Source organism: Triticum urartu, chromosome 2A (assembly GCF_056163025.1).
Source record: "Triticum urartu cultivar PI428250 chromosome 2A, HENAU_Tu73, whole genome shotgun sequence".
Classification (NCBI taxonomy): Eukaryota; Viridiplantae; Streptophyta; class Magnoliopsida; order Poales; family Poaceae; genus Triticum; species Triticum urartu.
The window spans coordinates 161,220,584-161,235,892 of record NC_141874.1 but is presented as its reverse complement, the minus strand read 5'-3'; the positions used below and the strand labels follow the sequence as shown (position 1 = coordinate 161,235,892).

The 15,309-nt window shown below is 49.2% G+C and overlaps 1 protein-coding gene across 1 annotated transcript; it reads right to left on the bottom strand.

Moving 5' to 3' along the window:
- Nucleotides 1-3,653: 3,653 nt before the first annotated feature.
- On the bottom strand, nucleotides 3,654-4,109 carry LOC147984387 (uncharacterized). Its single transcript, XM_087541077.1, has one exon. It carries the CDS (start codon nucleotides 4,107-4,109, stop codon nucleotides 3,654-3,656), a length of 456 nt encoding a protein of 151 aa, XP_087397203.1.
- Between the last annotated feature and the right edge of the window lie 11,200 nt (nucleotides 4,110-15,309).

The following is a 15,309-nucleotide window of genomic DNA, read 5'->3' as shown; positions in this document are numbered from 1 at the left end:
TCCAGCATGGCCCAACATTGGTTTTAGCGTTCACCACCTAACCTTTTCTTTCCCTTGGGTTCTGCAGACTCAAGGGTCATCTTTATTTAAACCTCCGGGCCAGTGCTCCTCTGAGTGTTGGTCCAAACTGAGCGATGTCCGGAGCTACCAGGGGCAACTCTGGGCTGGCCCACCCGACGTCTGGCTCATCCGGTGTGCCCTGAGAACGAGATATGTGCAGCTCCTATCGGGATTTGTCGGCACATCTGGGTGGCTTTGCTGGTCTTGTTTTACCATTGCCGAAATGTCTTGTAACCAGGATTCCGAGTCTGATCGGGTCTTCCCGCTAGAAGGAATATCCTTCGTTGACCGTGAGAGCTTGTGATGGGCTAAGTTGGGACACCCCTGCAGGGATTTGAACTTTTGAAAGCCGTGCTGGCGGTTATGGGCAGATGGGAATTTGTTAATGTCCGGTTGTAGAAAACCTGAAGTTGACCTTAATTAAAATGCACCAACCGCGTGTGTAACCATGATGGTCTCTTTCCGGCGGAGTCCGGGAAGTGAACACGGTGTTGGAGTTATGCTTGACGTAGGTTGTTCTAGGATCACTTCTTGATCATAGTTTCTCGACCGTGCTTTGCCTTCTCTTCTCGCTCTCATTTGCGTATGTTAGCCACCATAAATGCTAGTCACTTGTTGCAGCTCCACCTCATACCTTTACCTTAACCATAAGCTTAAATAGTCTTGATCGCGAGGGTGCGAGATTGCTGAGTCCCCATGGCTCACAGATACTTCCAAAACCAGCTTGTAGGTGCCGATGAGTCCATGCAGATGACGCAACCAAGCTCAGGAGGAGCTCGATGAAGATCTTGTCCTTTATGTTGTTCCACTTCTAGTTGATCAGTAGTGGAGCCCAGTTGGGGTCGATCGGGGACCTTGTCGCATTTGGGGTTCTTCTTTTATTTTGGTTCCGTAGTCGGACCTTGATTGTATTTGGATGATGTAATGCTTTATTCATGTATTTGTGTGAAGTGGCGATTGTAAGCCAACTATGTATCTTTTTCCCCTATTGTATTACATGGGTGGTGTGAAGATTACCTCACTTGCGACATTGCTTTCAATGCGGTTATGCCTCTAAGTCGTGCTTCGACACGTGGGAGATATAGCTGCATCGAGGGCGTTACACCTTTCTCTGGCTCAACACAGCGCTGGAAGACGCCAGTCACGCTGCGCCTGACAAGCTCTCTGTTTACTATCATGTATGCTGCTGCCCGACGTTACACTTGCCGTGCCAGGATCTCGTCGGCTGGTAGCTCTCCGCTCACGAGGAAGTTGAGCATGGTCTGCGCCCGTGATGGTGCTTCGACCACTGTCATTACGGCCACTGGTACCAAGGTGGTTGGGTTGGGAGGCGGCGGGTTGGAGCTGGCCACCACTTGCTGTGTTGTTGAAGTTCCTCGGCCGACTGTTGCAGCCCCTAGGCCGGGTTCTAAAATCCCCGAGCCAGGTGCGACTGCTGCAGTTCTCGTGCCGCCTGCCAAAGTACCCAGGCTGCCTGCTGCGGCCCCCAAGCCAGGTTCTGAAGTCCCTGGGCCGGGTACGACTGCTGAAGTCCCCGAGATGCCTGCCGAAGTCCCCGGGCCGGCTGCTGCAGCCCCCGAGTCGGATCCGACTGTTCCGGGAGCAGCCGGTACGAAGATGGACTCTGATTCTGGGGAAGGCTTGATAGATGGCTTGCAGAGGCACTGGAGGGAGACGTCGGCTGGTATCGCTTGGTAGGTTGAGCCGATCCGTGCCAGGGCATCAGCTTGCTCGTTGTCGGCCCGTGGCACGTGAAGGAACTCGCACCCGTCAAAGTATCCGCTGATCTGTTGGATGAGGAAGCGGTAGCTTGCCATGTTTACATCCTCGGCGTCCCGGTCGCCAGATGACTGCTGGACCACCAAGTTCAAGTCGTGGTAGCATAGAATTCGGCGGATGTCAATCTCCTTGGCTAGGCGGAGTCCGTGTACGAGCGCCTCGTACTCGTCCACATTGTTCGACGCGGCAAAGTGAATTTGCAGCATGTATCTGAGCTTGTCACCTTTGGAAGAAGTGAGGACAATGCCGGCTCCCAAACCGGCTCGCATCTTCGATCCATCAAAGTGCATCCGCCAATGAGTGGAGTCCAGAGCTGGCGGCAGGTACTGGGTCTCGGCCCAGTCGACGAGGAAGTCGGCCAGCGCTTGGGACTTGATGGCGGTACGTGGCTGGTAGAAGATGGTGTAGGGGCCTGCTCGATGGCCCATTTGGCCACCCGGCCTGATGCATCTCTGTTGCCCATGATCCCAGCAAGCGGGGCAGTGCAAACGACCATGATGGAGTACTCTTGGAAATATTGCTTGAGCTTCTTGGCGGCAAAGTACACGTTGCAGCACATCTTCTGGTAGTGGGGGTAATTCTGCTTTGAGGCCGACAACACCTCACTCAGGTAGTACACGGACCTCTGGACCGGCAGTGCTCTGCCGTCTTCTGGCCGCTCTACCACAATGACAGTGTTGACCACCTGGCTGGTGGTGGCGATGTAGAGGAACATGGGCTCCTTAGCAGTCGGAGCCGCCAAGACAAGCATCATAGTCAGCATTTTCTTGAGCTGGAGGAAGGCCTCGTCCGCCTTGTCATTCCACTCGAAGTGAGTGATTTTCTTCATTAACTAGTACAGTGGAAGAGTCATCTCACCCAGCTGACTGATGAAGCGGGTGATGGACTCCAAGCAGCCGGTGAACTTCTGGACGTCTGCAGTCGGGTGGGTCTCTCCATCCTCTCAATGGCCTTGATCTTCATAGGGTTGCATTTGATGCCATGTTCTGAGACAAGGAAGCCAAGGAGCTGGCCGGCTGGACTCCAATGACACACTTCTCTGGGTTGAGATTGATTTGAAAATGGCGTAGATTGTCAAAAGTCTCCTTGAGATCTTCCAAGAGGGTGCCACGCTTCTCCGTCTTCACCAAAATATCGTTTACGTAGACATGGGCATTTCTGCTGAGTTGCTTGAGGAGGCACTTCTGCATGCAACGCTGAAAGGTGACGCCGACATTTCTCAGGCCGAATGTCATGGTTAGGTAGCAGAAGGCTCCGAATGGTGTGATGAAGGCGGTCTTTAGCCAATCGGCCGGGTTCAGCTTGATCTGGTGGTAGCCAGAGTAGGAACCAAGGAAAGACAACAGCTCGCATCGGGCTGTGGAGTCTATCACTTGATCAATCCGAGGCAGAGCAAATGGATCTTTGGGGCAGGCTTTGTTGAGGCTGGTGTAGTCAATACACATGCGCCACTTGTTATTTTTCTTCAGTACGAGGACTGGGTTGGCAAGCCATTCTGGAAAGAACACCTCCATAATGAAGCTGGCTGCTAGGAGTCGGGCTATCTCTTCACCAACAATTCTTCCTTTTTCTTCTGACAGGCGGCATAGGGGCTGCTTGACTGGTTCTGCATCTGATTTGACATGTAGCTTGTGCTTGGCGATATCCATCGGAACACCCGGCATGTCCTTGGGAGACCATGCGAAGATGTCCCGATTCTTATGGAGGAAATTGACGAGCTCGCTTTCCTATTACCTATCGAGGTTGGTACCCACGATAGTGTGCCTCTCCGGGTGGTCGGGGTCCAATGGGATCTTCTTTGTTTCTTTGGCCGGCTAGAAAGAACCCTGAGCTTCCGACTCCTTAGGGTCTAGCGACAGGTCCGGCTGCTTGCTGGCCATGGCCACAACCCGGTCAAGGAGCTTCTTTTCGGCAGCAATCATGAGGGACTCGGCTAGCCTGCTACTAGCAGTAGCACAGGCGGCCGACTTCTTGTAGTCGCCGGCTATAGAGATAATGCCCTTGGTTCCCGGCATCTTCATCTTGAGGTAGGCATAGTGCGGCACTGTCATGAACTTGGCTAGAGCCGGCCGGCCTAGGAGCGCATGGTAAGGGCTCTCCAGGCCAAACACCTCAAACCAAATTAGCTGACAGCGAAAGTGATCTTTGTCTCTGAAGAGGACATCTATCTTGATCTTGCCGATTGGTGAGCAGGAAAGGCCAGGTACAATGCAATGGAAGACAGTCCGACTGGGCTGGAGTTGTCTCTCTTTGATGTGTAGTTTCTCCATGGTGTCACGGTAAATGATGTTGATGCTGCTACCGCCATCTATCAGAACTCGGGAGAAACGAGCAGCTCGCCTATGTGTTGAAAAGGTGGCATCCAGTACCAAGGCATAGGAAACCGGAGAAGGCATTGATGACCCACAAGTGTAGGGGATCTATCGTAGCCTTTTCGATAAGTAAGAGTGTCAAACCCAACAAGGAGCAGCAGGATATGATAAGCGGTGTTCAGCAAGGTATTCTCTGCAAGCACTGAAATTATCGGTAACAGATAGTTTTGTGATAAGGTAATTTGTAACGGGTAACAAGTAATAAAAGTAAATAAGGTGCAACAAAATGGACCAATCCCTTTTGCATCAAAGGACATGCCTATACAAACTCTTATATAAAGGAAAGCGCTCCCGAGGACACATGGGAATTATCGTCAAGCTAGTTTTCATCACGTTCATATGATTCGCGTTCGGTACTTTGATAATTTGATATGTGGGTGGACCGGTGCTTGGGTACTATCCTTCCTTGGACAAGCATCCCAATTAACCCTTATCGCAAGCATCCACAACTACAAAAGAAGTATTAATGTAAACCTAACCATATCATGAAACATATGGATCCAAATCAGCCCCTTACGAAGCAACACATAAACTAGGGTTCAAGCTTCTGTCACTCTAGCAACCCATCATCTACTTATTACTTCCCAATGCTTTCCTCTAGGCCCAAACAATGGTGAAGTTTCATGTAGTCGACGTTCACATGACACCACTAGAGGAAAGACAACATACATCTCATCAAAATATAGAACGAATACCAAATTCACATGACTACTTATAGCAAGACTTCTCCCATGTCCTCAGGAACAAATGTAACTACTCACAAATCATATTCATGTCCATAATCAGAGGGGTGTTAATATGCATAATGGATCTGAACATATGATCTTCCACCAAGTAAACCAACTAGCATCAACTACAAGGAGTAATCATCACTACTAGCAACCCACAGGTACCAATCTGAGGCTTTGGGACAAACATTGGATACAAGAGATGAACTAGGGTTTGGATGAGATGGTGCTGGTGAAGATGATGATGGAGATTGACCCCCTCCCGATGAGAGGATCGATGGTGATGATAATGGTGATGATTTCCCCCTCCCAGAGGGAAGTTTCCCCGGCAGAACATCTCCGCCGGAGCCCTAGATTGGTTCCGCCAAGGTTCCGCCTCGTGGCGGCGGAGGTTCGTCCCGTGAGCTAGCTTATGATTTTTGTCCTCTACGAAAGACTCCATATAGCCAAAGATGGGCATCAGAAGGCTGCCAGGGGGCCCATGAGGCAGGGGCGCGCCCAGGAGGGTAGGGCGGGCCCCCCACCCTCGTGGAAGGTGGGTGGGCCCCCTTTGTTACTTCTTTCGCCCAATATTTTTTATATATTCTGAAACTTGCTCCCATGAAGTTTCAGGACTTTGGAGTTGTGCATAATAGGTCTCTAATATTTGCTCCTTTTCCAGCCCAGAATTCCACCAGCCGGCATTCTCCCTCTTCATGCAAACCTTGTAAAATAAGAGAGAATAGGCATAAGTATTGTGACATAATGAGTAATAACAGCCCATAATGCAATAAATATCGATATAAAAGCATGATGCAAAATGGACGTATCAACTCCCCCAAGCTTAGACCTCGCTTGTCCTCAAGCGAAAGCCGATATCGATAAATATGTCCACATGTTTAGAGATAGAGGTGTCGATAAAAATAAAATAAGAACATGAGGGCATCATGATCATTCTTAGAACAACAACATATACATGTATTGTCATATGATCTTTTATGCTAAAGTAACAATTTAATCACAATTTCAAGTATGAACCAGAAACTTTATTGAGAACAAACAAACTATAATCTCAGTCATTGAAGCAATTGCAATTTATCATAACATCAGAAAGAGTCAATATAAGAGCTTTTCAGCAAGTCCACATACTCAACCATCATTTAGTCTTTCATAATTGCTGACACTCACGCAATATTTATGGTTATGAAGTTTTAATCAGACACAAAGAAAGATAGGGGCTTATAGTTTTGCCTCCCAACCTTTTACCTCAAGGGTAATGTCAACAATAACTGTCATGGAATTGTCACGATAGATGTCCTAGCAAAAGGACTTAGTCGTAGGTCCATCGCAACTAGGAAGCTTAAAGGGGTTAATCGGGACAAAGGACACGGGAGGTGTATACTAGTTCGGCCCCTTACGATGAAGGTAAAAGTCTACGTCTAGTTGTGTTGGAATTGCTGGGGTTTCGATGACCAAGGAGCTAATCCGCTAGCTTGGCTATCGATCTCTTGTTTCTTGTCCTAAGCCGCCGTTGGGTCGTCCCCTTATATACATGGGTTGACGCCTGGTGGCCTACAGAGTCCCGGCCGGTTCATAAAATGTGTCTGACTCGGTGACTTCTTTTATATGCCTTTCTTTACAAGTCTTTCTTTACATAGGGCAGTTTACAATATTGGGCCTTAAGCCGCCTCTAGGCTTAGGCCTTCTACAAGTCTTAATAAACTATCACCTTGAATATTACTGGGCTTCTTTTGTAACCCGCCATTGGGGTTGACCCGGTCCCTCCTAGGCGGGTCTTAAGCTATATTCCCAACATTAGGTCCCAGGTTGACTTGAACTTTGTTCTTTGTCAATCTTCAATACTTAAACAAAATCCATCTTCCTCTCTTTGTAAAAACTCTGTAACCCGCCATGACGTCATCTTCTGAAAACACGAAAGCCTGCTATGATGTCATCTTCAACGGATCTTTATCCTTAAATTTCTTCCGAGAATCGAGGCGTCCGTTTAGTTGGATAATCATTATTTGGATCTTCCTTGATTTTTGCGCCTGCCTGTTCGCTTATCCCCTTATAAATAGGCACGACCTGGTCTTTTCTCATTCTTCCCTCTCTTCGTCTTCTTCCTCTCGCAACCCTACTACTGCCCGAGCTCTGCCGCCATCGCAGAGCACCTCGTCTTCGTCAACCTTGGCCGCTGCATCAACCTGAATCGGTCCAGAGAACGGCGGCGACCCTTCGTAGAAGATTCGTGGCTGTAAGTGTTTTACCTTCCTGCTCCTCAGATCCTCATTAGGTTTTCTAAGTTTCTGCATGTTCTTCATAGTTCATCACAGTTTCTTTGTAGTTCTTCCACTGCAGCTTCTTCTTGATCCAAAAAGAGCATATACTCGTGTGGTAGTTGTTTTGTACCCATTCTTGATACCAATAGATCCCTTTTTCTAGTACAAAGACCTCATTATAACTCACAAACTCATCTGTGCTAGATTTTTAGGTCTAGAAAGTTTTCCATTTTGAACGTCCATTTGATCCAGAATAATATCAAGAAATTAGGAAACTTGTTTGCCTCAACACTTGGCCAATTCTGTTTCTGGCATTTCTCAAATATCTATAGTCATGGCGGCTTATTACGCCGGCTCACTTTTCCCTTATATGACATTAGACCTTACTTAAGCCGCCATTACTCATTTGCACCATCATCATTTAACTTCACCATTGAATTGAACCGACATGTTACTTTCTTTTCAGTTTGTCCTTTGATCATCATGCCGTAAAAAGCCCCACTGTCTGCAACTGGGTCCCTTCCATAGTCACTGAAGATACCTTGAAGGAATTCTTCACCATAGGATTTTTGCCAGGGAAAAATGTTATGTCTGATCGTGCACCTGACCCGGACGAGGAACGACCTAATCGCAAAGACGGTGAAGTTATTGTCTTCTTTGACCACATGAATCGAGGTTTTACACCACCCGGCTCAAAGTTCTTCAGAGAAGTTCTTCATTTTTTTGAAACTTCACCCTCAAGATATTGGACCCAATTCCATATCCAACATCTGCAATTTTCAAGTTCTCTGTGAGGTGTATCTTGAAGAAGAGCCGACTGTGGAACTCTTTAGAGAGTACTTTTATCTGAACCGCCAGAATGAGTGTACCAATGGACCTAGCTTGGAACTTGGTGGAATCTCAATTCAGCGCCGACAGGGCGCCGTCTTTCCCCTAATAGTCTTACCGAGTCATCCCAAAGATTGGAATCAGACCTGGTTCCATTGGCAAGATACGTCTCCAGCCAATGAAAAACCACTGTCGGGTTACCGCGCGGAGCGTCTGAACTCCAAGTTTGTGCTCCCTGATAAGCTTACTGCTGCTGAACGCAAGAAGCTTATTCCATCTATTAAAAGGATCAATGCGCTGGGGAATGGCTTAACCGGCATTGACTTGATCCGCTGCTAGATCTCGTGGTGGGTCATTCCTCTAAGCCGCCGATCCAAATTGATGTATGAACATGGCGGAGGCCCAAATGACTCTCTGCGTTACAACTCTGTACAACTAACTGAAGAAGATACTGTTTCAATGTCAACCATCCTTGTGAACGGCAAGTATGAGGACTGCATTAAGGTTGGGTTAAAGCCCTTCTGTAAACTCAACCCGGCACCAGAGGTGAGAAAACCCCGACCTCCTCTTTTTGTGTTTTTCCTCGGTAGTTTTAAATACTTGCATGACCTTTTATCCTATTTATTTGTTTACAGGCCAAATCCGACTTCTGGAAAGCCAAGTATGACCATGAAGCTGCCAAGAAGGCTAGAGCCGCTGCCATAGCCGCCAAGAAGACGAACCGGAGGTCCAAGAAGAAAAGGAGCACTGCTTCGGACCTGATAAAGCTTGACGATGATTCTGAGTCGGAGGTAGCCCTTGACTCCCTTCGCCAGTTTTTTAATAACCTTATTGACACTGACTATTGCTAGGACGTCACGGGGGCCAGTCGGGCCGTAGAAGAAGAGGTAACTATTTCCTCCGACTCAGCCCATTTGCCAAGACAGAAACTTCGACTGGTAACCCGGAAAGTAAGGTTTTCGCACCCTTTGGCTTATTTGGACCCTCATTTTCTTTTGAAAAAATAGCAACATGAGAGCCGCTAAGGGAGTCCTGGATTAGGGGGTGTCCGGATAGCTGGATTATAACCTTTGGTTGGACTCTTGGACTATGAAGATACAAGATTGAAGACTTCATCCCGTGTCCGGATGGGACTTTCCTTGGCGTGGAAGGCAAGCTTGGCAATACGGATATGTAGATCTCCTCCCATTGTAACCGACTCTATGTAACCCTAGCCCTCTCCAGTGTCTATATAAACCGGAGGGTTTTAGTCCATAGGACGAACAACAATCATACCATAGGCTAGCTTCTAGGGTTTAGCCTCTCTGATCTCGTGGTAGATCTACTCTTGTACTACCCATATCATCAATATTAATCAAGCAGGACGTAGGGTTTTACCTCCATCAAGAGGGCCCGAACCTGGGTAAAACATTGTGTCCCCTGCCTCCTGTTACCATCCGGCCTAGACGCACAGTTCGGGACCCCCTACCCGAGATCCGCCGGTTTTGACACCGACATTGGTGCTTTCATTGAGAGTTCCTCTGTGTCATCGCCATTAGGCTTGATGGCTCCTACTATCATCGATAGCGATGCAGTCCAGGGTGAGACTTTTCTCCCCGGACAGATCTTCGTGTTCGGCGGCTTTGCATTGCGGGCCAATTCGCTTGGCCATCTGGAGCACATTGAAAGTTACGCCCCTGGCCACCAGGTCAGGTTTGGAAGCTTAAACTACACGGCCGATATCCGTGGAGATTTGATCTTCGACGGATTCGAGCCTCTGCCTTGTGCGCCACGCGGTCACGATGAGTATGACTTAGCTCTCCCATCGGACAGTGTTAAGGAGATCGCACCGGCAGCCGCTCCGACGTTCAATTCGGAGCCAGTTGCGCCTTCCGCGGACGGGTGGATGGACCCCGCCACGGAGGCCTTACCCTCAGCGCGATCGAGACGAACATCGACCTTACCTTGCACGAGAGCCGTGTTGTTGAACTGCCGGATCCTTCTCCGGCCACGGACTCCGAACCGCCTGCGCCCGCTCCTATCGAATCTGATTGGGCGCCGATCATGGAATTTACCTCCGTGGATATTTTTCAGCACTCGCCCTTTGGCGACATACTGAACTCGTTAAGGTCTCTCTCATCAGGAGGATCATGTCCGAACTATGTCCGGCAGGACTGGGATGCGGACGACGAAGAAATTCGCGACCCACCCACCACCCACTTAGTAGCCACTGTCGATGACTTAACCGACATGCTCGATTTCGACTCCGAAGACATCGACGGTATGGACGACGATGCGAGAGACAAAGAGGAACCACTGCCCATAGGGCACTAGACGTCCACCTCAACACATGACGTATGCATGGTGGACACACCAAAGGAAAACGACGACGAGGAACGGAAGGACGCAACGAAGGGCTGTCCCCTCGAGAAGCAGTCAAAGCGGCGGCGTAAGCGCCGCCCCAAATGCCGCCTTGACAGAAATAATGATCATATAGACCCAGGGTTAGAGCAGGGCGAACCACTGCCGGACCACGGCAACACGGAGAATCAAACCGAACAAACCAACTCTGTCAAGGATAATAATCCAGAGGACATAACACCCGACAGACGCCCGGAGCAACAAAATGCCCATCAAAGGCTTGTTGTCACCGCGAGGAGTCTAAAAAGGCAGAAGCAAAGGCTCAAGGCGGCGCAAGACACACTCCAAATCAGATGGAGTAAAGTACTCAACACAGCAGCGAAGTATGGCGGTAATCGCCTCACCAAGAGCTACCCGAAGTGGAAGTTGCTACCTGAATTCGATGAGGAGGCCTTAGATCCCCCGCAACCAAAAATTAAAATGGCCACCTGGCCGGATAGACGACCTCACGGCCAACATGGAGCGGCAAGCAACGCCGCACAGAAGCCAATACGCGATCCACGCAAGTGCTCGCATCAAAAGGAAGGAGCAACTAAATCCATCTATGGACCGCGCAAGCGCACTCTAGCACACGATGCAACACACCAAACATCCGAACACCACGACACGCCCAGATACAGGGGCGCCGCACACCCCCTATGTTTCACCGATGAGGTGCTGGACCATGAATTTCCAGAGGGATTCAAACCCATAAACATGGAGGCATATGACGGAACAACATACCCTGGGGTCTGGATTGAGGACTATATCCTCCACATCCATATGGCTCGAGGAGACGATCTCCACGCCATTAAATACTTACCCCTCAAACTCAAAGGGCCAGCTCGGCACTGGCTTAAAAAGCCTCCCCGAAAACTCCATTGGAAGCTGGGAAGAGCTCGAAGACGCTTTTCGGGCAAATTTTCAAGGGACTTATGTCCGACCTCCGGACGCGGACGATTTGAGTCATATAACTCAACAGCCCGGAGAGTCAGCCTGAAAGCTTTGGAATAGGTTTCTTACTAAAAAGAACCAAATAGTCGACTGTCCGGACGCTGAAGCCTTGGCAGCTTTTAAGCATAGCGTCCGTGACGAATGGCTTGCCAGACACTTCGTCCAAGAAAAACCTAGAACAATGGCAGCATTAACAAGCCTCATGACCCGCTTTTGCGCGGGTGAGGACAGCTGGCTAGCCAGATGCAGCACCAGTGACCCCAGTACATCCAAAGCTAGAGATGGAAACGGGAAATCACTGCGCAACAACAATAACGAACACCGGAATAAAGAAGACAGCACGAAGAGCACGATAGTAAACGCCGGATTCAAAAGCTCTCGGCCAAGTCAGCAAAAGCCGCCCTCTAAAGGCGCCAGAGACGAACTGTCCAGCCTAAACAAAATTCTGGACCAAGTATGTTAGATCCATAGCACCCCTGGTAAACCTGCTAATCATACCCACAGAGAATGTTGGGCTTCAAGCAGTCCGGCAAGCTCAACGCCGTACACAAGGGGGAGGATACACCAAGTGAAGACGAGGATGAGCCTCTCAAGCAAGACACTGGGGAACAAAAGAAGTTTCCACCAGAAGTCAAAACAGTCAACGTGTTACACGTGATCAAGGGAAGCAAAGCGGCACTCCCAAAGAGACATGCCCAAGGGCCTATCACAGCGAAGTCCAACCATTGGTCGTCTCAAACGATCACTTTCGACCATCGTGATTACTCAGCAAGTATCCGGCGTGCAGGATGGACTGCCCTGGTATTAGACCCAATAATTAATGGATACAATTTTACACGAGTCCTGATGGACGGTGGCAACAGTTTAAACTTGATATACCAGGATACAATCCGCGAAATGGGGATAGACCCAATGAAAATCCGCCATAGCAACACTACCTTTAAAGGAGTAACGCTAGGCCCAGGGGCTCACTACACGGGCAACCTGCTACTAAAAGTTATATTCGGCTTCCCCGATAACTTCCGTAGTGAACATTTAACCTTCCACATTGCTCCGTTCTAAAGTGGTTATCAAGCACTACTTGGACGCGAAGCTTTTGCTCGCTTTAATGCAATACCGCATTACGCTTCCCTCACGCTCAAGATTCCCGATCCACGTGGCATGATTACAGTGAACGGAAATATTAAGCGATCTTTGCGCGCCGAAAAGAATGTGATTGCCTTAGCAGCCGCACACTAAAAATGGCCTCACCAACTAAAGCATTCGATAGGTCGTCAAGACCACGGACACCGTTAGACGAGTCCGGCGCAGCTATATGTAATTCATACCGAATTGAGGACCACACCCCTATTACAAATACAAGGGGCTCAACGCGCGCAGACAAGTGGCATTTTTTTACTCATTTTTAATTATACATGGTTTCTTTAAAAAACCACCTTTTTGCACGACAACTTTTTCACCTAAGTTCCTCTCTTTTACAGTTGACCATCGTGCTACACCCATCCAGGATACGGCACAACGGAGACACAGGCACAGACATGCAGCAGGACCCGCTCCAAGGATTCTTTTTAGATTAAGACCCTGCCTAAACCTTTTTTACTGTCTCTTGTTGATACACATCCCTCGAATTCTCAGCACAATTAAGAAGGATGCTGATGTCTTGGCATGTGGCCACGTCAGAATAATGCACGTACCTGGACACAAGTGGCTTCTTACAAAGGGTACTATTTAGGCCCGGTTTATACCATAAAGACCGAATACCTTAGGGAGTGTTCGGTGCCGCGAGTTTGGCCTTATATGCATCAGCTCCGAATCATTGTCTTTGGTCAAATGTTGGGTTTGCCCGGCTCCTGTGTTTTGGTGCCTTACGTTCCACTTTATCAGCTAAGGCAGCACCAGGAGAACTACTGCAATTGTGCCCTGGTTCATCCGGACGAGCACCTCAGTAGAGAAAGCCGAAAACTGACTGTCATGATATAGCGTGAGACTGGTCAACCACTCGATGACCTATCGGAATGTTAGAATTCCTCCGCCTTAACGAAGGGCCGTTTTTCGGCCAGGCATGTACGCACCCTGAGATCGGGAGAGTGCAGAGCCACCAGGGGCTATCTAGTAACCCCACTATCAAACTCCTATGGCTAAGTGAAAGTGTTAAAGCTTATATTCCGGTTGCCTCGTGCGCTGCGCTATCACCTCCTTAATAGGACCAAGACGTTGGGTTAAGTGTGAACATGCGTTTTTTTTGCGAGCATCTCCGCATTATATGCGTGAGGGTTGAAGCCGACGACTGCAATCTTTCAGGTTATATACATATATACATAAACGGCCGCATAGGAGACATCATATTACTTTCCGGCAAAAGTATAAATACAGCCTTACTATATTTCATAAAAACATTGTGTTTACAATGGCAAATCATTTCACTCAAACATAATATTCTTCAAGCACTGGGACTCTATCAAATGAGCACCCTCAAGAACCTCTTCAAAATAGTGCTCGGCAACTACTCGGCCTATGGCCGAACCTTGCGCCGCAACAGTGGTAGCATCCATCTCCGCCCAATATGCCTTGACATGGGCAAAGGCCATCCGCGAGCCTTCTATGCACGCCAACCTCTTCATCGCGTTGATGCGCGGCACCGCACCAAGGAACTGTTGCACTAAGCTGAAATAGCTGTTCGACTTTGGCTTCTTCGGCCACAAATGATCTACAACAGACATCATGGCGAGTCCGGACAACCTATTAAGTTCGGCCCATTCGGCTAGCTGATCAGTCAATGGAAGCGGACGCTCTGGAACGTTAAATTGCGACCGGAATAGCTCGTCTACTTCATGATCTGACTGATCTCGGAAGTATTCGATCGCATCGACAGCGCTTGCCGCCAAGTCCATATATGCGTCTGCCGAACTCCACAGCCGATCCAGAGGGGCATACCGCGGATCTCCGAACTTCCTCTGCAGCAGAAAGGGCTTCCCAGCCGCAATATCCCTGGCTTCCCGCAGCTCCTCCTTCTTCGCCCTCATAGCAGAGCGAGTGTCTTTGGTCGCCATCGTGGCCTTCTCAAGGTCCGCTGCCTTCACTCGGTTCTCTTCTTCAAGGAACTGGCAACGGTCGGCAGTGCCTTTTAATTCTACGGTCATCTTGGCCATCTTTTCTTTGCTTTCGCAATGGGCTGCCTTCTCGGCTCTTAACTCATCGGCCGCCTTCAAAGCAGCCGCATTACTAACCCTCGCTTGTTTCTTAGCTCGGGCGAGTTCCGCCCGAAGGGTCTCCACGGTGGCAGCTCCATCTGCAGTCACAACATATTAAAGATACTGGCATCATGCTACTCTTATTATGTGACATTCACCAGAAAACATTGCTTACCCTGTGATTCGTCAAGCTGCTTGTTAACAAGCTCAATGTCGGCGTCTGCCGCATCCAGTTGCCGCTTTAATTCGGCAAACTCACTAGTCCGGCTAGCCACCGGAGCTTCCACCACCTGCACATAAAGGCAATCTGGTTATTGCCTGGGACTATGATCCTCTGTTCGCCGCCGTTCTCGGCGACAACCAGAGTCTCCGGGGCTACTATCTACACAGGGCACACCTAACATGTGCGGTACTATCAAATATCATTTCGCGTACCTCAAAGCCTATCAGTAGACTCATAAAGGCTTCATGTAATCCGCTTTCGGCGGACGAAATGCTTTCCATCACCGTACCCATTATCGTACGGTGTTCTTCTGAGATGGCCGCTCGCTCCAACAGCTCCCTCAGAACGTCCGACCGCATACCAGACGGTGCCGAACTCTTTTGTTTGCTCTCTTCGAGAGCCGGACATTGGGGACTTCGGGTGACTATGGGATTATCTTCTGGCCTCACCGGATCCGTAGAGGCCCTTTGTGACGACACTTCAGGGTCGCCCGCTTCTTGAGCGGAGGACTCCGGGGGAGGCGTTTCGCTCTCCATC

Coding starts and splice junctions, on each gene's coding strand:
- LOC147984387 (XM_087541077.1), bottom strand. CDS start 4,109: ATGGAGAAACTACACATCAAAGAGAGACAACTCCAGCCCAGTCGGACT.